We start from the raw sequence: 22945 nt of genomic DNA, 5'->3' as shown, positions 1-22945 counted from the left end.
GGGGTATTATTCCACTCTATTTGTGGTACCGAAGCCGGATGGCTCGGTAAGGCCTATTCTAAATCTGAAGTCCTTGAACCTCTACATAAAAAAGTTCAAGTTCAAGATGGAGTCACTCAGAGCAGTGATAGCGAACCTGGAAGAAGGGGACTTTATGGTATCCTTGGACATCAAGGATGCGTATCTACACGTTCCGATTTACCCCGCACACCAGGGGTACCTCAGGTTCATTGTTCAAAACTGTCACTATCAGTTTCAGACGCTGCCGTTCGGATTGTCCACGGCGCCTCGGGTCTTTACCAAGGTAATGGCCGAGATGATGATTCTTCTTCGAAGAAAAGGCGTATTAGTTATCCCATACTTGGACGATCTCCTAATAAGGGCAAGGTCCAGAGAACAGCTGGAGACAGCTTTAGCACTATCTCAAGAGGTGCTAAGACAACACGGGTGGATTCTGAATATTCCAAAATCCCATTTAATCCCGACAACTCGTCTGCTGTTCCTAGGAATGATTCTGGACACGGTTCAGAAAAAGGTTTTCCTTCCAGAGGAAAAAGCCAAGGAGTTATCCGATCTGGTCAGGAACCTCCTAAAACCAGGAAAGGTGTCAGTACATCAATGCACAAGAGTCCTGGGAAAAATGGTGGCTTCTTACGAAGCAATTCCATTCGGCAGATTCCATGCAAGAATATTCCAAAGGGATCTGTTGGACAAATGGTCAGGGTCGCATCTGCAGATGCACCTGCGAATAACCCTGTCACCAAAGACAAGGGTGTCACTTCTGTGGTGGTTGCAGAAGGCTCACCTATTAGAAGGCCGCAGATTCGGCATTCAGGATTGGATCCTGGTGACCACGGACGCCAGCCTGAGAGGCTGGGGAGCAGTCACACAAGGAAGAAACTTCCAGGGAGTATGGACGAGTCTGGAAAAGTCTCTTCACATAAACATTCTGGAACTAAGAGCAATCTACAATGCTCTAAGCCAGGCGGAACTTCTCCTGAAAGGAAAGCCGGTGTTGATTCAGTCGGACAACATCACGGCGGTCGCCCATGTAAACAGGCAGGGCGGCACAAGAAGCAGGAGTGCAATGGCAGAAGCTGCCAAGATTCTTCGCTGGGCGGAGAATCACGTGATAGCACTGTCAGCAGTGTTCATCCCGGGCGTGGACAACTGGGAAGCAGACTTCCTCAGCAGACACGATCTTCATCCGGGAGAGTGGGGTCTACATCCAGAAGTCTTCAACATGTTAATAGACCGTTGGGAAAGACCAATTGTAGACATGATGGCGTCTCGCCTCAACAAGAAACTGGACAAATATTGCGCCAGGTCAAGAGATCCACAGGCAATAGCTGTGGACGCACTGGTAACTCTTTGGGTGTACCAGTCAGTGTATGTGTTTCCTCCTCTGCCGCTCATACCAAAGGTATTGAAGATCATACGGCAAAGAAGAGTAAGAACAATACTAGTGGTTCCGGATTGGCCGAGAAGGACTTGGTATCCGGAACTTCAAGAGATGCTCACGGACGAACCGTGGCCTCTACCTCTGAGAAGGGACCTGCTACAGCAGGGTCCCTGTCTTTTTCAAGACTTACCGCGGCTGCGTTTGACGGCATGGCGGTTGAACGCCAGATCCTAAAAGGGAAAGGCATTCCAGAAGAAGTCATTCCTACCTTGATTAAGGCACGGAAGGAAGTCACCGTGAAACATTATCACCGCATTTGGCGAAAATATGTAGCGTGGTGCGAGGATCGGAGTGTTCCGACGGAGGAATTCCAACTGGGTCGTTTCCTACATTTCCTGCAATCAGGATTATCTATGGGTCTCAAATTGGGATCCATTAAGGTTCAAATTTCGGCCCTGTCAATATTCTTCCAAAAAGAATTGGCCTCTGTCCCTGAGGTCCAGACTTTTGTCAAGGGAGTACTGCATATACAGCCTCCTGTGGTGCCTCCGGTGGCACCGTGGGATCTAAATGTAGTTTTAGATTTCCTCAAATCCCATTGGTTTGAACCATTGAAAAAGGTGGATTTGAAATATCTCACATTGAAAGTGACTATGTTACTAGCCCTGGCCTCTGCCAGGAGAGTATCTGAATTGGCGGCTTTATCTTATAAAAGTCCTTATCTAATCTTCCATTCGGATAGGGCAGAACTGCGGACTCGTCCGCATTTTCTCCCTAAAGTGGTATCAGCATTTCATCTGAACCAACCTATTGTGGTGCCTGCGGCCACTAGCGACTTGGAGGACTCCAAGTTGTTGGACGTTGTCAGAGCCTTAAAAATATACATTTCAAGGACGGCTGGAGTCAGAAAATCTGACTCGCTGTTTATATTGTATGCACCCAACAAGTTGGGCGCACCTGCTTCTAAGCAGTCGATTGCTCGTTGGATTTGTAACACAATTCAACTTGCACATTCTGTGGCAGGCCTGCCACAGCCTAAAACTGTAAAAGCCCACTCCACAAGGAAGGTGGGCTCATCTTGGGCGGCTGCCCGAGGGGTCTCGGCATTACAACTCTGCCGAGCAGCTACGTGGTCGGGGGAGAACACGTTTGTAAAATTTTACAAATTTGATACCCTGGCAAAGGAGGACCTGGAGTTCTCTCATTCGGTGCTGCAGAGTCATCCGCACTCTCCCGCCCGTTTGGGAGCTTTGGTATAATCCCCATGGTCCTTTCAGGAACCCCAGCATCCACTTAGGACGATAGAGAAAATAAGAATTTACTTACCGATAATTCTATTTCTCGGAGTCCGTAGTGGATGCTGGGCGCCCATCCCAAGTGCGGATTATCTGCAATACTTGTACATAGTTATTGTTAACTAATTCGGGTTATTGTTAAGGAGACATCTTTAAGAGGCCCTTTCTGTTATCATACTGTTAACTGGGTTTAGATCACAAGTTGTACGGTGTGATTGGTGTGGCTGGTATGAGTCTTACCCGGGATTCAAAATGCCTCCCTTATTGTGTATGCTCGTCCGGGCACAGTACCTAACTGGAGTCTGGAGGAGGGTCATAGGGGGAGGAGCCAGTGCACACCACCTGACCTAGTAAAGCTTTACTTTTTTGTGCCCTGTCTCCTGCGGAGCCGCTATTCCCCATGGTCCTTTCAGGAACCCCAGCATCCACTACGGACTCCGAGAAATAGAATTATCGGTAAGTAAATTCTTATTTTCCGCTCAGCGTGATCCCTGGGAACAGTTCCAAGGAAAATGGTCAAGTCAGGAAGCCATTCTTCCAAACAACAATCTGGAACTAAGGGCCATATGCAACGCCCTTCTACAGGCATCGCATCTTCTTTAAGATCAAGCCATTCAGGTTCAGTCGGACAATGTGACGGCGGTAACGTACATAAACCGACCAGGCAGAACAAAGAGCAGGGCAGCAATGTCAGAGGTAACGAGGATTCTTCTCTGGGCAGAAAGACACGCTGTGGCGTTGTCCACAATCTTCATTCCGGGAGTAGACAACTGGGAAGCGGACTTCCTCAGCAGACACGACCTCCACCCAGGAGAGTGGGGCCTTCACCCGGAGGTGTTCGGGTGCTTGACACGTCGGTGGGGAATGCCACAAATCAACATGATGGCTTCTCGTCTCAACAAGAAGCTCAAGTGGTATTGTTCCAGGTCGAGGGACCCGCAAGCAGTTGTGGTGGACGCCCTGGTGACTCCATGGGTCTACCAGATGGTGTACGTGTTTCCACCACCCCCATTGATCCCAAAGATTCTCAAAAGAATAAAAAGGGAAAAGGTTCAAGCAATTCTCATTGCTCCGGACTGGCCAAGAAGGGCCTGGTATGTGGATCTACTGGGGTTACTCCTGGAGGACCCGTGGCCTATACTTCTTCGTGAGGACCTTCTCCAACAGGGGCCGTTTGTCTATCAAGACTTACCACGGCTACGTTTTGACAGTATGGATGTTGAGTGTCAAATTCTAGCCCGGAAAGGGATCCTGGTTAGGGTTGTTCAGACCCTGATCCAAGCCAGAAAGGGGTAACGTCTAAACATTACCACCGTATTTGGAAAAAATACGTCTCTTGGTGTGAGAACAGGAAATTTCCTGCGGTGGAATTTCAACTGGGACGTTTTCTCCTTTTCCTGCAGTCAGGTGTGGATGTGGGCCTACGTTTGGGCTCCATAAATCTCCAGATTTCGCCTTGTCCATTTTCTTCCAGAAACAATTGGCTTCCCTCCCTGAGGTTCAGATGTTCTTGAAGGGTGTCCTGCACATTCAACCGCCCTTTGTGCCTCCCACGGCATCTTGGGATCTCAACGTGGTGCTGCAGCTCCTCCAATCGTAATGGTTTGAACCCTTACAGGAGGTAGACGTAAAGTTTCTTACATGGAAGACCGTTACACTGTTGGCCCTGGCTTCAGCCAGGCGGGTGTCGAAACTGGGGACATTGTCTCACAAGAGCCCCTATTTTAAATTTTTCATGAGGATCGAGCTGAACTCAGAACTCGTCAGCAATTTCTTCCAAAGTGGTATCTGCGTTTCATATCAACCAACCTATTGTGGTTCCGGTGGTTACCGACACCTCTGTTGCTTCAATGTCCTTTGATGTTGTGAGGGCTTTGAAGATCTATGTGAAGCGGACAGCTCGTCACAGAAAATCTGAATCGCTGTTTGTTCACTATGATCCCAATAAAATTGGGTGTCCTGAGTCAAAGCAGACAATTGCACGCTGGATCAAGTTCACTATCCAGCATTCTTATTCCACGGCAGGATTGCCAGTTCCAAAATCTGTACAGGCCCACTCTACTAGGTCGGTGGGTTCTTCCTGGGCGGCTGCCACGGTATCTCGGCTTTACAGCTCTGCCGAGCGACTACTTGATCAGGTTCGAACATGTTTGCTAAGTTCTACAAGTTCGATTCTTTGGCCTCTGCGGACCTTCAGTTTGGTCAATCAGTTCTGCTGGAACCTCAGCACTTTCCTCAGCACTATGGGGTGTAGTATGGTATGCTGGGCGACCAGCATACCGGCACCGGGAGCCTGACCGCCGGCATACCGACAGCGTGACGAGCGCAAATGAGCCCCTTGTGGGCTCGCGGTGGCGCGCCACGCTGTTTTATTCTACCTCCAGGGGGGGTCATGGACCCCAACGAGGGAGAAAAAGTGTCGGGATTCCGGCACCAGTATACTGTGCGCCGGGATCCCGACAGTCGGCATACTGAAGACCACCCTCCTTAAGATGTGATCTGTTTAACCCAACTAGGGGTTGCAAATAGTAATCGATGTAATTTGACAAATTGGCAGTGATGGAGTCAACCCTAGATATAATTGGTCTTCCTGGGCGGGGTTTATCTAGTAAAATATATATGACTGGAACCACAGTCTTTATTCTTTATCCGTAATCGTTCCTTTTGCTACCGCCTTTTCTACCATCTGCATTAATTTTTGTTGTCTGTTTAGATGGATCCCCCCCTTAATTTTTTTATAGGTCTTTAGGTCTTGTAATTGTCTCAGGATTTCAGCCTCGTAATCTTTAATGTCCATCAATACTATGCCTCCTCCCTTATCAGCCGGTTTTATTATCAACTCCTTATTGTCTTTCAAATCTTTTAAGGCCCTTTTTTCTTTATTCGTTAGATTGTCTCCCCTTTTATCAATTTTAATATTATTGATATCCTCCAGAACCAATGAGCTGAAGGTCTCAATAAATGGACCTTTTACATGCCGGGGGAAAAATATTGATTTAGGGCGAAAAGGGGTGAGGGATCTCACCTCCGCATCTCCCTGATCAATCCTTTCCTGAGTTGCAAAATTTTTTTTTATAGTGAGCTTTCGTACAAATTTTTGAACATCTATGTATGTATCAAAGGGGTTCAGATGATTTTTTGGGGCATATTTAAGACCTTTCTGGAGGAGAGTATTTTCCTCCAGAGAAAGTATATGTTTACTTAGATTGAATTTTTTTATCTGTGGCAGATTCACATCTCTTGGTTTTTCTAATGGGGGTTTGTTACTATTTTCTATATTATGTTCCCTTCGTTTTTGTTTCCTTTTCTTCCTATTAGTTCTAAGCTTTTTTTGTTGTTTGGTATTTCTTTTTTTGCCCCCTCTTTTTCCTCTTGGGCGATACGACCTATTTACCTGTATGGTATTCTCTCCCTGTCTCTCTCTAAAAAAGAGAGCTGGTAATCTTCATTAAGATCAGGGTCATACCGTTGATCCCTTCTCAATGGAGCATAACGATTCCGAATGAATGGTGATAGATTGTTTCCAAACAGGGAACAGGATCAATCATTCCTATTTGTTCTCTTAGGGGGCGCAGTTCTCCACTCTGGGGTGCCAGATTGATTCCACTGATTTTCTGAATGGTCTCTATTTCTTCTATACCTCGTGTATCTGGAGGGCATTTTAGAAGGTCTCCTAAGTCTTGAAGCTCTCCGTTGCCTATATACATTTGGGATGGGTTTGAAGGTTTCCCTTGTATTCCTATCCTCTTTGGGATTTTTATTAAATTCATATGACCCAATGTAGGTATAATTCTGATGATTCTCATTATTTTCATGATCTTTTTTTGATCTCATCAGATAATTTTTATCCCTTTGAAATTTTGTAACTTTTTTTTTTTTGAATGATCAATCGTTCAGGTTTTTTTAACCTTATCTCTATTTCATCTTCTAACTCTCTGTAATCATCAAGATTTGAATATGGTTGTATCAATGATTTGAGTATCTGGATTTCATTGTCCAGACACTTCAACTCTCTCTCTCTCTTTCCTGAACAATTAAGTTCATAAGGGACAGAGAGCAGTTTTTCAAAATTTCGTCCCATTGTTCCTTAAAATTTTCACCTGATGTAGAGAAAGTTGACTGTTTTAGTAATCTGTAAACCTCTAGGTACTAGATTCTGGGAAAGGTATTTCTCCATGGTAACTACTTCCCACCATACTTTGCTTTCATTTACAAGCGTATTTTCTAATTTGCTCATGATACCCTCTAGGTCTTCATCCATTAATTCTATGTGGTCCTGACCCGGATCAAAGGCTTTTTCTAGGTATTTACCCCTTTGTTCTCTACAGGAAAACATGATTTGTATTGTCACATAAATACCTAACTTCTGCTTCCTTTACTTGGGATTCTCAAAGGTGAATAGTCAACAGAAATAAACAAGTTGGATTGTGAATCCCTAGCAATATGGCGCACTTAAAAGCAGCCCACAGGTTGATTCACCACAATAGAACCTCACCAAAAGTTCACATAATTCAAACAGATTTAAATATACAATTTTGTGGGATTCAAAATAGCAGGCGCTTAATGAACAAATATATGTATATACTCAGCAACACGTCCCTGGGGTATGTGGATATATGGGATCTCCACACCGTAACTTGGATGACCTTCTTCTTTTTTCTGAAAGCATGCTCTCCTCTCAGGTGAATGTTTACATGAAAAGAAAATGATGTATGTTTGTGTAGTAACGTTTTGATAATCGGCAAGTCTCTCTTAATAATGTACACATTCACACGGAAAGAGTAATGTTAATCCACCGAAGAGGCGTACCCCAACTCACTTTCCAAACGATAGGTATGAGCCTATCAAGGTATCTTTTGTCCACCACTGTGCCAGAAAGCATCAATTTAAGTAATGACCCTCTTTACCAAGAAAGTAGGTGTACCTCACTCACACAAAAGAGGTGATACGGAAGCACATAAAGGTTTCTTTTACACTTTAAAGGATGAATGTAATACCAGCTGACTGTGTGTCTAATTTCATATGCTTAGGGAGAAAAAGTCCGTGTTTATATAAAATTCTGGGATCCTAAATGTGGACCTTGTCCTATTTATCAGTTTTCAAACAATCTTTTTATTCTCAGAGATAGGGGGATATTCAATTTGGTCCGAAGAGACATCGGGAGTAAAAACCCCCGATGTTTCTTCGGGTGCTGCGGTCGGGCTATTTAATTTGCTCGGCCGGTAACAAGTCCTCTTACACCCGAAAACACACAGGTTCAGTGAAACCTGTGTGTTTTCGGGTGAAACAGCCCCGTTTTCGGTTGAAAACGGGGCTGTTATCGGGCATTTTGCTTCGCCTGCTGGAGGCAGGCGAAGCAAAACCCCCGATAACCCGCGGCACGCGCCGGCTTATCGGGGCCAATTAAATAGCCCCCACCGGCCGATACTTATCACCCGGCACCCCGGGCCAAATTGAATATCCCCCATAGTGTAAATTTTTTAAAATCTGTTTTTCGTTATTTTATGTTTGTCTTTTATTGCCATTTTGATTAAAACATTTTTTTATGCAATTGATCCATTATGTTTATATGATTTAGAACAAGAAGTCATAGTGCTGGTACTGTTCCTATACAAACACACAAGTATGATATAAAACACAGTCATTTTGCAATAATTTTTCATACCACTGACAGTACAATGAATGGGGCACGTCGGGCATATGATGTAGTTTTGTAATGTAAACACAACTTTGCTAATTAATTGCACAGTGAATGCTAATTTGGCTATATGCATGTTTAATCTAAAGCTTATACATCTATGGGATCGCACTGCAACTCTCCTTACACAAGGGTCGCCATCATTATAATCAGCAGCACTTGCACATACAGTACTGCATGCTAGGTGCATGAGATGTAGCTGAATTTGGCATCCTGAATTCATACACGTTCATAATGCACCTCAACACACCCACAATAGACACTTGCGTGCATTCAATTTTTGTTACTCAGAAAGGCCATATAGTGGACGCAGGAAAACGTTTGATATGCATTATGCCCATGTTCAGTGGCGTAACTAGAAATTTTTCTCCCCCAAGCCAAAAAATCCTTCGGCGCCCCCCCCCCCCCATACACCCCGTAATTGCCTGCGGCGCGCGCTGGCAAAAAGGGTGTGTGGCTTTGTCGAAATGGGCGTGGCTTTGCGTGGAGGGCGTGGCATTGCAGGAAAAGACTACCTTATACCCCAGTTTTGCAACCTGCACGCCCAGACGTTGGCCACCACAGGAAAGAAAAATAATCCTGATTCATGCCCCTTACATTATTTGTCATTTTTCCTCCTTATAGTAATGCCCAGTATACATTATTCCACATACTGCAATGGCCCTTAGACATTATTCCACACACAATCAGTGATCGCGCTGAGCCAAAAAAAAAGTGGGTCCCAGGGACCCTTCACTTTTAAAAATTGGGGTCCTACCGGTCTTTTTCTGGGTCCCATCGGAATGAAGGTTCTTATTAATTTTAATCTTGTTTGGACACTACAAAAGTGTTGCAAGATGGGGGGGATGGGGTGACAATGCTGCTGGGCTGTGTAGCATGCAGGACACCCTGCACCAGAGCTGTAACTAGACATTTTGGTGCCCTTAGGCAGAAAGTGAATTGGTGTTAGACCACTTAGACCATAAAGAACAGGTAGTGCGCGCCGTAGGCGCGCCGCAAAATTTTAGGGGCGTGGCTTCATAGGGAAGGGGCGTGGCCACATAATAGTGTCAATTCACATTACACCACACAGTAGTGGCGCTTATACACATTGCACCAGGTAGAACCTCCTATGCACACTGATCCAGGTAGATCACGTCATACACTTTGCTCCAGGTACAGCACGTCATACACTTTGCACCAGGTACAGCACGTCATACACTTGGCACCAGGTACAGCACGTCATACACTTTGCACCAGGTAGAGCACGTTATCATACACATTGCCGCTAGGTAGAGCACGTTATCATACACAGTGCGCCAGGTAGAACACGTTATACACACTGCGCCAGGTAGAGCACGTTATCATACACATTGCGCCAGGTAGAGCATGTTATCATACACATTGCCGCTAGGTAGAGCAAGTTATCATACACATTGCATCAGGTAGAGCATGTTATCATACACATTGCCGCTAGGTAGAGCAAGTTATCATACACATTGCCGCTAGGTAGAGCAAGTTATCATACACATTGCGTCAGGTAGAACACGTTATTATACACATTGCGCCAGGTAGAGCACGTTATTATACACAATGCGCCTGGTAGAGCACGTTATCAGCCACATTGCGCCAGGTAGAACACGTTATTATACACAATGCGCCTGGTAGAGCACATTATCATACACAATGCGCCTGGTAGAGCACATTATCGTACACATTGCGCCAGGTAGAACACGTTATTATACACAATGCGCCTGGTAGAGCACGTTATAATACACATTGCACTAGGTAGAGCACGTTATCATACACATTGCGCCAGGTAGAGCACGTTATCATACACATTGCGCCAGGTAGAGCACGTTATCATACACATTGCGCCAGGTAGAACACGTTATCATACACATTGCGCCAGGTAGAGCACGTTATCATACACATTGCGCCAGGTAGAACACGTTATTATACACAATGCGCCTGGTAGAGCACGTTATAATACACATTGCACTAGGTAGAACACGTTATTATACACAATGCGCCTGGTAGAGCACGTTATTATACACATTGCACTAGGTAGAGCACGTTATCATACACATTGCGCCTGGTAGAGCACGTTATTATACACATTGCACCAGGTAGAGCACGTTATCATACACATTGCGCAAGGTAGAACACGTTATCATACACATTGCGCCAGGTAGAACACGTTATCATACACATTGCGCCAGGTAGAATACGTTATCATACACATTGCGCCAGGTAGAGCACGTTATCATACACATTGCGCCAGGTAGAACACGTTATTATACACATTGCGCCAGGTAGAACACGTTATTATACACATTGCGCCAGGTAGAACACGTTATTATACACAATGCGCCTGGTAGAGCACTGAGGCACATTGCAGTAACCACTCACTTATCACCTCCAGTTGCACGAAGGGGCCGTTTGACACAAGTGGTTCCGCCCCCAGCAGCAACTCACTGACACTCACCATTTTTTCTGACAGCACAGTGCAGTGAGTGCACTGGCACAAGTAGCCAGCCTGCGCCTGTAGTAGCCGCAGCCTGGAGGAGCTCTATGTGAAATCGCAAGCAGAGGCTGTTCTCTGGCAAGAAGGAGCTCGTCCAATCGCTTCCCCTGACGGGCTGGCCACTGCTAAATATACCGATAATCAGTTCCAACTGTGTCAAAGTAGTGGAGCCCCAGGTGCAATGGGAAAGTCAGTGTCACTGCACAGTTGTACTGATATACTGGTATATTTAGCAGTGGCCAGCCCGTCAGGGGAAGCGATCGGAGGAGCTCCTTCTTGCCAGCCTCTGCTTGCGATTTCACAGATAGCTCCTTCATGCTGCGGCGCCGGCTGGCTACTTGTGCCAGTGCACTCACTGCACTGTGCTGTCAGAAAAATGGTGTCAGTGAGGCCCTGACACTCTGAGCGGCCTCACATTGCACACACGGAGCTTGCAGCCCCCGGACATCCCGCATCTGCACCAGCTACTCCAGGTGAAGCGGGGCGATGCAGCACTGTCTACTGCTTACCTACAGCGGGAGCTGCGCAGCCCGGACGGCTCCTGCTGGAAGGTAGTTGTCGGGTCTCGGTGGGGCGTTGAGCGGGTCCCGGGTAGGGGGGTGGCGGCGGGCAGATCCGGAGCTGTACTCCCAGTCGCAGAGGAGGGTGCTGGCGGCAGAGCGGCAGTGGAGCCGGATGAGCGGGGCCAGTCTGTCAGCCCTGCAGCACAGATTCATGTGCTGGCGGGGAGCAGGATTCAAAGCGGGAGATGCTGCAGGCTGTGATTGGATGGAGACTACAGGAGGTGATTGGCCGAGGAAACAGCCAGTCACCTCCTGCATTCCGCTGACAGGCTTAACACATGCAAACACATATTCAGATGAGCGCGTCCTGTGGGACCCGCTCATCTTCTAAATGTGAGTCCCGGGCGGCTGTTTCTGGGTAAAATACGCGCCAAGGCGCGTTTTTGCGATCACTGACAATAATGCACATGACACAATATGCACACACCGTAATGCCCCCTACACATTATGCCACACACCGTAATGCCCCCGACACATTATGCCACACACCGTAATGCCCCCGACACATTATGCCACACACCGTAATGCCTGTGACACATTATGACAGGAATCGCAATGCCAGTTATACTTTATGCTACACACTGCAATGCCCCTGATACATTATAGCACACACAATGTCTGTGACACAGTATGACACACACCACAATGATCCTGAGACATTATACCACATACCACAATGCCCGTGATATAGTATACAACACACCGTAATGCCTGATACATTATGACACACACCGCAATGTCCGTGATACATTATGCCACACACCGTAATGCCCATTACACATTAAGTTCTACAGTAAGGCTTCCAATTACTTTTAAATTACCTCCTCGTTGCCAGGGGTTTCATGCTCTTGGTTCCATGCACGGTGCCAGGGGTTTTCATGCTCAGGGTGTCATGCTCGTTGCCAGGGGTTTCATGCACTGGGTGTCCTGCTCGTTGCTAGGGGGTAGTGCTTGTTGCTAGGGCCGTGCTCCCAGTGCCACATATGCTCCCAGTGCCAGATATTCCCCCACAGTGCCAGGTATATGCACCCAGTGCCAGATATTCCCCCACAGTGCCAGGTATATGCACCCAGTGCCAGATATTCCCCCACAGTGCCAGGTATATGCCCCCCCCCCCCCCAGTGCCAGATATTCCCCCCCAGTGCCAGATATTCCCCCCCAGTGCCAGGTATATGCCCCCAGTGCCAGATATCCCCCCTCCAGTGCCAGGTATATGCCCCCAGTGCCAGGTATATGACCCCCCAGTGCCAGATATTCCCCCCCCCCAGTGCCAGGTATATGCCCCCAGTGCCAGATATTCCCCCACAGTGCCAGGCATATGCCCCCAGTGCCAGATATTCCCTCCCAGTGCCTGCTTCCCCCCCCAGTGCCAGGTATATGCCCCCCCAGTCACGGGAATATGCCCCCAGTGCCGGGTATATGCCCCCCCCAGTGCCAGGTATATGCCCCCCCAGTGCCAGGTATATGCCCCCCCAGTGCCAGGTATATGCCCCCCCAGTGCCAGGTATATGCCCCCAGTGCCAGATATTCCCCCCCAGTGCCAGATATTCCCCCCCAGTGCCAGGTATATGCCCCCAGTGCCAGGTATATGCCCCCAGTGCCAGGTACATGCCCCCCCAGTGCCAGTTATATGCCCCCAGTGCCGGGTATATGCCCCCCCAGTGCCGGGTATATGCCCCCAGTGCCAGGTACATGCCCCCAGTGCCAGATATTCCCCCCTAGTGCCTGCTTCCCCCCCAGTGCCAGGTATATGCCTCCAGTGCCGGGTATATGCCCCCCCCAGTGCCAGGTATATGCCCCCAGTGCCAGGTACATGCCCTCAGTGCCAGGTATATGCCCCCCCAGTGCCAGGTATATGTCCCCAGTGCCGGGTATATGCCCCAGTGCCTGCTCCTCCGGCCCCCCCCTATGTGTTGGAGGGACACGAGCGCATCGCGCGTCTCTCCTGTGTCCCTCCTGGCTCTCCCCCAGCTGTCTAATAAAGGAAGTGCCGTTCGTGAGCCAATCAGAGCTCACGAACGGCACTTGCTTCCTTAGACCGGCCGGGGGAGAGCCAGGAGGGACACAGGAGAGACGCGCGATGCGCTCGTGTCCCTCCAACACATGGGGGGGGGGGGAGAGCCGGGGGGGGGAGAGCCGGGGGAGCAGGCACCGCAGCAAGGAGGGAGAGGAGATCGCAGATTGACATGCGGACGCTCGTCCGCATGTCAATCTGTTCTGAATCAGTGGCGCCCCCGCAGCCCCTCGCCCCCAAGCCACCGCGAGGACTGCGGGGGCAGTAGTTACGCCACTGCCCATGTTTGCAAATATGTGTATGCAGCCTGTAATGCTAACCAACTGTGTTTCAGTATGTGATAAGTTGTTGTAAGTGTCTGCATAGAAAGTTGTGTGGGACTCTGAATCAGACCCTGTATGTGTTGAACGTGTGGGACTCTTTCTTGAGTTATTTACAAACATTGTATTCACCACAAGTTAATAAAACATAATTAGACATGTGTATTTATTTTGCTTAGGTTTTCCAAAGGGTCTTAAGAGGTTGCTGGAAGATGTGAGTGTAAAAAAAGTTGGTGTAGGGATTGAAGGAGACCAGTGGAAGCTGATGAGTGACTGTGACCTGAAACTGAAAGGATTTATTGAACTTACTGATTTGGCCAACCAAAAAGTATGTAATATTCCATGTGAACATGCTGTTGGAATTTTTTTCTTTTTAACCTTTGAGAAACTAATAAGTTTTCCAGTGTTTTTCTACTATAGTACTGTACATTCATATCTCCAAACTCACATAGATTGTACATGTTCTTATTTTCAGCTACTGTACTTTGTACTTTTGAGAACATGAATTTGATGAGCAAAATATATCCGCGAAAGAGACTTATATTGCTGCAGAGTATCAGCTGGAACGTGTTTGCGTTCTAGTACTGAAGCTCATCCTAGGTCAGGGTCACCTGATCCCTAAATCAGAGCGCTCCCTCCATGTACCTGATCTCTAAGCAAGGAGATAGGGGTGGATTGTGCTGTTAATAAACGTGCTGAGAAGAGGGACATTCCAAAGTCTTTATGATCACTACTTTACATCATATGTCATGTGCTGGTTGCCATGGTAGACTCATGAGAAGCTAAGGATACCATGTGTCATCTTACAAAAGAGCCTGTACATATTGTTTCCATGGGATTGAAGCTTTCATTTATAATTTATTTCTAATGTAACTTTATAAATGTTTGTTTATAACATTTATTAGGGAGTAAAATTTACTGTGATTGGTTTCACACGTATTGTCAATATAATCCTGATTACAGATGTTGTCATGTGTCTAAAATCATTGTCTATGTGATACACTTTTTGTAGCTGAAATGCAAAGAGAAGTGGAGTTTGAATGGCTTGGTTAAACACCTTTTGTACAAGCAGCTTCTAAAGGATGACTCTGTGCGCTGCAGCAGCTGGGACAGATTTCCGCTTAGTGATGACCAGAAATTGTATGCTGCATCTGATGCTTATGTAAGTTTCATGATCAAGCAAATGGTTTTTCATTTCAAATTTTCAATTTAATATGATGTTTCAGTTATAAAGTAAAATTTCTTATTTCTATTATTCTTAGTTGGGTCCATATATATTTTGACACTGACCTAATTTTGTTATTTTAGCTGTTTAGCAAACTGTATTTCTCTAACGTCCTAGTGGATGCTGGGAACTCCGAAAGGACCATGGGGAATATCGGCTCCGCAGGAGACTGGGCACAACTAAAGAAAGCTTTAGGTCACCTGGTGTGCACTGGCTCCTCCCACTATGACCCTCCTCCAAGCCTCAGTTAGATCTTTGTGCCCGGCCGAGCTGGATGCACATTAGGGGCTCTCCTGAGCTTCTAGAAAGAAAGTATATGTTAGGTTTTTTATTTTACAGTGAGACCTGCTGGCAACAGACTCACTGCAGCGAGGGACTAAGGGGAGAAGAAGCGAACCTACCTGCTTGCAGCTAGCTTGGGCTTCTTAGGCTACTGGACACCATTAGCTCCAGAGGGATCGACCGCAGGCCCGTCCTTGGTGTTCGGTCCCGGAGCCGCGCCGCCGTCCCCCTTACAGAGCCAGAAGCAAGAAGAGGTCCGGAAAATCGGCGGCAGAAGACATCAGTCTTCACCAAGGTAGCGCACAGCACTGCAGCTGTGCGCCATTGCTCCTCATACACACTTCACACTCCGGTCACTGAGGGTGCAGGGCGCTGGGGGGGGGCGCCCTGAGCAGCAATAATAAGACCTTGGCTGGCAAAATAATCACAATATATAGTCCCAGAGGCTATATATGTGATAAATACCCCTGCCAGAATCCATAAAAAAGCGGGAGAAAAGTCAGCGAAAAAGGGGCGGAGCTATCTCCCTCAGCACACTGGCGCCATTTTCTCTTCACAGTGCAGCTGGAAGACAGCTCCCCAGGCTCTCCCCTGTAGTTTTCAGGCTCAAAGGGTTAAAAAGAGAGGGGGGGCACTAAATTTAGGCGCAATATTGTATATACAAGCAGCTATTGGGGAAAATTCACTCAGTTATAGTGTTAATCCCCACATTATATAGCGCTCTGGTGTGTGCTGGCATACTCTCTCTCTGTCTCCCCAAAGGGCTTTGTGGGGTCCTGTCCTCAGTCAGAGCATTCCCTGTGTGTGTGCGGTGTGTCGGTATGGCTGTGTCGACATGTTTGATGAGGAGGCTTATGTGGTGACGGAGCAGATGTCGATAAATGTGATGTCGCCCCCTGTGGGGCCGACACCAGAGTGGATGGATAGGTGGAAGGTATTAACCGACAGTGTCAACTCCTTACATAAAAGGCTGGATGACGTAACAGCTGTGGGACAGACGGCTTCTCAGCCCGCGCCTGCCCAGGCGTCTCAAAGGCCATCAGGGGCTCAAAAACGCCCGCTCCCTCAGATGGCAGACACAGATGTCGACACGGAGTCTGACTCCAGTGTCGACAAGGTTGAGACATATACACAATCCACTAGGAACATCCGTGGCTTGATCCCGGCAATAAAAAATGTGTTACACATTTCTGACATTAACCCGAGTACCTCTAAAAATGGGTTTTATGTTTGGGGAGAAAAAGCAGGCAGTGTTTTGTTCCCCCATCAAATGAGTGAATGAAGTGTGTGAAAAAGCGTGGGTTCCCCCGATAAGAAACTGGTAATTTCTAAAAAGTTACTGATGGCGTACCCTTTCCCGCCAGAGGATAAGTTACGCTGGGAGATATCCCCTAGGGTGGATAAGGCGCTCACACGGTTGTCAAAAAAGGTGGCACTGCCGTCTTAGGATACGGCCACTTTGAAGGTACCTGTTGATAAAAAGCAGGAGGCTATCCTGAAGTCTGTATTTACACACTCAGGTACTAGACTGAGACCTGCAGATCGTGCTGCTGCAGCGTGGTCGGTGACCCTGTCAAACAGGGATACTAGTTTGCTAATATTAAAGACGTCATCTTATATATGAGGGATGCACAGAGGGATATTTTGCCGGCTGGCATCCAAAATTAATGTAATGTCCATTCTGTCAGGAGGGTGTTAGAGACCTGTCACTGGACAGGTGATCCTGACTTTAAAAGGCGCATAGAGATTCTGCCTTATAAGGGTGAGGAATTATTTGGGGATGGTCTCTGGGACCTCGTATCCACAGCAACAGCTGGGAAGAAAATTTTTTACCTCAGGTTTCCTCACAGACAAAGAAAGCACTGTATTATCAGGTACAGTCCTTTCGGCTTCAGAAAAGCAAGCGGGTCAAATGCGCTTCCTTTCTGCATAGAGACAAGGGAAGAGGGAAAAAGCTGCACCAGTCAGCCAGTTCCCAGAATCAAAATTCTTCTACCGCTTCATCTGAGTCCACCGCATGACGCGGGGGCTCCACAGGCGTAGCCAGGTACGGTGGGGGGCCGCCTCAAAAATTTCAGCGATCAGTGGGCTCGCTCACAGGTGGATCCCTGTTTCCTTCAAGTAGTATCTCAGGGGTACAAGCTGGAATTCGAGATGTCTTCCCCCCGCCGTTTCCTCAAATCTGCCTTGCCGACAACTCCCTCAGGCAGGGAGGCTGTGCTAGAGGCAATTCACAAGCTGTATTCCCAGCAGGTGATAGTCAAGGTGCCCCTACTTCAACAAGGACTGGGTTACTATTCCACACTGTTTGGGGTACCGAAACCGCACGGTTCGCTGTGACCCATTTTATATTTAAAATCCTTGAACACATACATAAAAAATTCAAGTTCAAGATGGAATCGCTCAGGGCGGTTATTGCAAGCCTGGACGAGGGGGATTACATGGTATCCCTGGACATCAAGGATGCTTACCTGAATGTCCCCATTTACCATCCTCACCAGGAGTACCTCAGATTTGTGGTACGGGATTGCCATTACCAAGTCCAGACACTGCCGTTTGGACTGTACACGGCACCGAGGGTGTTTACCAAGGTAATGGCCGAAATGATGATACTCTTTCGAAAAAAGGGAGTTTTAATTATCCCGTACTTGGACGATCTCCTTATAAAGGCGAGGTCCAAGGAGCAGTTGTTAGTCGGGGTAGCACTATCTCGGAAAGTGCTACAACAGCACGGTTGGATTCTAAACATTCCAAAGTCACAGCTGGTTCCTACGACACGTCTACTGTTCCTGGGGATGGTTCTGGACACAGACCAGAAAAAAGTGTTTCTCCCGGAGGAGAAAGCCAAGGAGCTGTCATCTCTAGTCAGAGACCTCCTGAAGCCGAAACAGGTATCGGTGCATCATTGCACGCGAGTCCTGGAAAAAATGGTAGCTTCCTACGAAGCAATCCCATTCGGCAGGTTCCATGCAATAACTTTTCAGTGGGACCTGTTGGACAAGTGGTCCGGATCGCATCTTCAGATGCATCGGCTGATAACCCTGTCTCCAAGGACCAGGGTATCGCTACTGTGGTGGCTGCAGAGTGCCCATCTTCAAGAGGGCCGCAGGTTCGGCATACAGGACTGGGTCCTGGTGACCACGGATGCCAGCCTTTGAGGCTGGGGGGCAGTCACACAGGGAAGAAACTTCCAGGGACTTTGGTCAAGTCAGGAGACTTCCCTACACATAAATATTCTGGAACTGAGGGCCATTTACAATGCCCTGAGTCAGGCAAGGCCTCTGCTTCAAAACCAGCCGGTACTGATCCAATCAGACAACATCACGGCAGTCGCCCATGTAAACCGACAGGGCGGCACAAGAAGCAGGATGGCGATGGCAGAAGCCACAAGGATTCTCCGATGGGCGGAAAATCACGTATTAGCACTGTCAGCAGTGTTCATTCCGGGAGTGGATAACTGGGAAGCAGACTTCCTCAGCAGACACGATCTACACCCGGGAGAGTGGGGACTTCATCCAGAAGTCTTCCAACTGATGGTAAACCGTTGGGAAAGGCCACAGGTGGACATGATGGCGTCCCGCTTAAACAAAAATCTAGATAAATATTGCGCCAGGTTAAGAGACCCTCAGGCAATAGCTGTGGACGCTCTAGTGACACCGTGGGTGTACCAGTCGGTTTATGTGTTCCCCCCTCTGCCTCTCATACCAAAGGTACTGAGAATAATAAGAAGGCGAGGAGTAAGAACGATACTCGTGGTTCCGGATTGGCCAAGAAGAGCTTGGTACCCAGAACTTCAAGAAATGATATCAGAGGACCCATGGCCTCTACCGCTCAGACAGGATCTGCTACAGCAGGGGCCCTGTCTGTTCCAAGACTTAGCGCGACTGCGTTTGACGGCATGGCGGTTGAACACCGGATCCTAAAGGAAAAGGGCATTCCGGAGAAAGTCATTCCTACGCTGATTAAAGCTAGGAAAGAAGTAACCGCAAACCATTATCACCGTATTTGGCGAAAATATGTTGCGTGGTGTGAGGCCAGGAAGGCCCCAACGGAGGAATTTCAGCTGGGTCGATTTCTGCACTTCCTACAGTCAGGAGTGACTATGGGCCTAAAATTGGGTTCCATTAAGGTCCAGATTTCGGCTCTGTCGATTTTCTTTCAGAAAGAACTGGCTTCACTGCCTGAAGTTCAGACTTTTGTAAAGGGAGTGCTGCATATTCAGCCCCTTTTGTGCCTCCAGTGGCACCTTGGGATCTCAACGTGGTGTTGAGTTTCTTAAAATCACATTGGTTTGAACCACTTAAAACCGTGGATCTAAAATATCTCACGTGGAAAGTGGTCATGTTATTGGCCTTGGCTTCGGCCAGGCGTGTGTCAGAATTGGCGGCTTTGTCATGTAAAAGCCCTTATCTGATTTTCCATATGGATAGGGCGGAATTGAGGACTCGTCCCCAGTTTCTCCCTAAGGTGGTATCAGCTTTTCACTTGAACCAACCTATTGTGGTGCCTGCGGCTACTAGGGACTTGGAGGATTCCAAGTTACTGGACGTAGTCAGGGCCTTGAAAATTTATGTTTCCAGGACGGCTAGAGTCAGGAAAACTGACTCGCTATTTATCCTGTATGCACCCAACAAACTGGGTGCTCCTGCTTCTAAGCAGACTATTGATCGCTGGATTTGTAGCACAATTCAGCTGGCGCATTCTGCGGCTGGACTGCCGCATCCTAAATCTGTAAAAGCCCATTCCACAAGGAAGGTGGGCTCATCTTGGGCGGCTGCCCGAGGGGTCTCGGCTTTACAACTTTGCCGAGCTGCAACTTGGTCAGGGGCAAACACGTTTGCAAAATTCTACAAATTTGATACCCTGGCTGAGGAGGACCTTGAGTTCTCTCATTCGGTGCTGCAGAGTCATCCGCACTCTCCCGCCCGTTTGGGAGCTTTGGTATAATCCCCATGGTCCTTTCGGAGTTCCCAGCATCCACTAGGACGTTAGAGAAAATAAGATTTTACTCACCGGTAAATCTATTTCTCGTAGTCCGTAGTGGATGCTGGGCGCCCATCCCAAGTGCGGATTGTCTGCAATACTTGTACATAGTTATTGTTAACAAAAGGGTTATTGTTGAGCCATCTGTTGAGAGGCTCAGTGTTTTCATACTGTTAACTGGGTATAGTATCACGAGTTATACGGTGTGATTGGTGTGGCTGGTATGAGTCTTACCCGGGATTCAAAATCCTTCCTTATTGTGTCAGCTTTTCCGGGCACAGTATCCTAACTGAGGCTTGGAGGAGGGTCATAGTGGGAGGAGCCAGTGCACACCAGGTGACCTAAAGCTTTCTTTAGTTGTGCCCAGTCTCCTGCGGAGCCGCTATTCCCCATGGTCCTTTCGGAGTTCCCAGCATCCACTACGGACTACGAGAAATAGATTTACCGGTGAGTAAAATCTTATTTTAAATTACAGTTATATAATAAATATGCTGGGGTTTGTGAGTTACTTATATAACACACAAGAACAAAGCACAAAACACAGAAAGTAACACTGCACACAATACCGCCAATGAATAGCATGGAGAGCTGCAGTACAATCAGAATGGGTGTGATGGCTAGGTTGCATCTACTGGCAGCTCAGTCGCCCACAGTGACAAAGAAGCTTTGTGAATTATGACTACAGCGCATGACTTTTGGGCACAGGGAGGGAATGGATCCACATTGGAGGTAGGCTTGAACTTAGCAGACTCCTAGGATCCACGAGGATGAAATAGCAATGGACTCCGGAAAATGAAATGTCAGCAACTGGAAAATAGCAGGATACACGAGGAGTAATGCAACAGTGAAGTCAGGAGGCAGCATGAATCATACACAGAAATCATTCGGAGAATACCGGAGATGAAGACGGACGGTGTGAGTGCACACAAGGAAAGCTAAATCCAACCAACAGGTGATGCAAGGAAAGCAGAGTAGATATAGGACTGAAAGGTGATTGCTTATTCGATCAGGGTGTGAACCTATCCTGCGCTAAACACAACAGCTCACCTAAAACCTATAGTACCCAGGCTTACCAGAGCGAAGTGAGACCCTGCAGTTTCTTGTCCCATATACAACATTTATTTAAATATCTTTGCTAATAAGCATGAGACCTGAACTGGCTATCCACTATTGTCAGAGCCTGCGCTACCCGCTCAGCAGAGTCTGCAATGCAGGGAGGCGCTGTGTTGGAGAGGTGCTCTCCCTGCTCTGCTACTCTGCTGGCATCCGTGTGCGCTGCTGCCCTCCTCTACCCGCCTTCCTCACACTGAAGAATGCTGCCGCGGACCTGCAGTATGCCGCTGAGAAAAAGTCTCCAGCAGTTGAAGTGATCCTGGAGCTCAGGGAGCTGATGCTATGTGTGGTCTCCCGAATGCAGATCACATGACTGGTGCTGAGCAGTCATGTGTCCAGGAAGTGTCTGCTCTACAGGGAGCCAGGGAGGGTGAGTCCTGCTGTCTATCAGGGACGTGCGGTGAGCTAAATGGCTCAGGAGGCACTGGCTAACCCCATAGCCAGATTTACATGCAATATATGAGTTTTGATTAGAGATGTGTGGAAAGGATACACAGGGGAGGCACTGCCTCAACGGCCATAGACTTTTTACTACAGAGTTTGGGGTATAAAAATTATTAGAATAATGCAAAGAAGATATTTTTAAAACAAATTATCAGTATTTCTCATACGTCTTAGAGGATGCTGGGGTCACTTCAAGAACCATGGGGTATAGACAGGATCCGCAGGAGACATGGGCACTTTACGACTTTCAAAGGGGTGTGAACTGGCTCCTCCCTCTATGCCCCTCCTCCAGACTCCAGTTTAGAATCTGTGCCCAGGCAGACTGGATGCACTCTGAGGAGTTCTACTGAGTTTCTCTGAAAAGACTTTATGTTAGGTTTTTTATGTTCAGAGAGAACTGCTGGCAACAGTCTCCCTGCTTCGTGGGACTTGGGGGAAAGATGTCAGACCTACTTCTGTGAGTTTAAAGGCTCTGCTTCTTTGGCTACAGGACACCATTAGCTCCTGAGGGTCTGATCGCAGAGCCAGAAGTCAGAAGACAGGTGAGTAGAAGAAGATCAGAAGACTTCAGTGACGGCTTTGAGGTACCGCACAGCGATCGCACGCTGCGCGCCATGCTCCCACTACACAGCGGCACTGCAGGGTGCAGGGGGAGGGGGGGCGCCCTGTGCAGCATATCTAACCTCAATAACTATCTGGCAAGAGCGGACATAGTGCCAGGACACTGTCCGGACCCCCGCCAGTATAAAAATGTATTTAAAAAGAGCGGGTCTGAAGCGCGCCATTACTGCGGCGGAGCTTAGCCCTCACAGCACACAGCCCGGCGCCATTTTCTCTACACAAGGCTGCAGAGACGCTGGTCCTTCCTCACACTTCTGAATAAGTATCAGGGTGAAAAACGTGGGATGGGGGGGGGGGGGGGGGCACAGTTATTTTGGTGCATTATATGTAAATTATAAAAGCGCTGCAGGTCTGGGGCATTTCTGTAGTGTTTCAGACAGGGATTGGGCGCTGGGGTGTGAGCTGGCAATAACTCCCTCTGTGTCTCTCTGACAGGCTTTACTGTGGGTCTGTCCCCTATAGGCCCAGTGTGTCTGCGT

At 47.9% G+C, this 22945-nt stretch overlaps 1 protein-coding gene across 5 annotated transcripts in view; it reads left to right on the top strand.

Annotated features, from left to right (window-relative positions):
* Positions 1 to 22945, top strand: part of WRN (WRN RecQ like helicase) — a 294980-nt gene that overhangs the window by 40166 nt on the left and 231869 nt on the right. For all 5 annotated transcript variants that reach the window (XM_063920020.1, XM_063920018.1, XM_063920019.1 and 2 more), the window contains exons 5-6: positions 13978 to 14126; positions 14811 to 14960. In XM_063920020.1, coding sequence (XP_063776090.1) covers positions 13978 to 14126; positions 14811 to 14960 — 299 coding nt within the window. The remainder of the gene's footprint in view (positions 1 to 13977; positions 14127 to 14810; positions 14961 to 22945) is intronic.

The sequence above is a fragment of the Pseudophryne corroboree genome, chromosome 1, assembly GCF_028390025.1.
Source record: "Pseudophryne corroboree isolate aPseCor3 chromosome 1, aPseCor3.hap2, whole genome shotgun sequence".
In the NCBI taxonomy this organism is placed as follows: Eukaryota; Metazoa; Chordata; class Amphibia; order Anura; family Myobatrachidae; genus Pseudophryne; species Pseudophryne corroboree.
The sequence above is the reverse complement of the archived record's forward strand: the minus strand, read 5'-3'. Positions and strand labels throughout refer to the sequence as shown.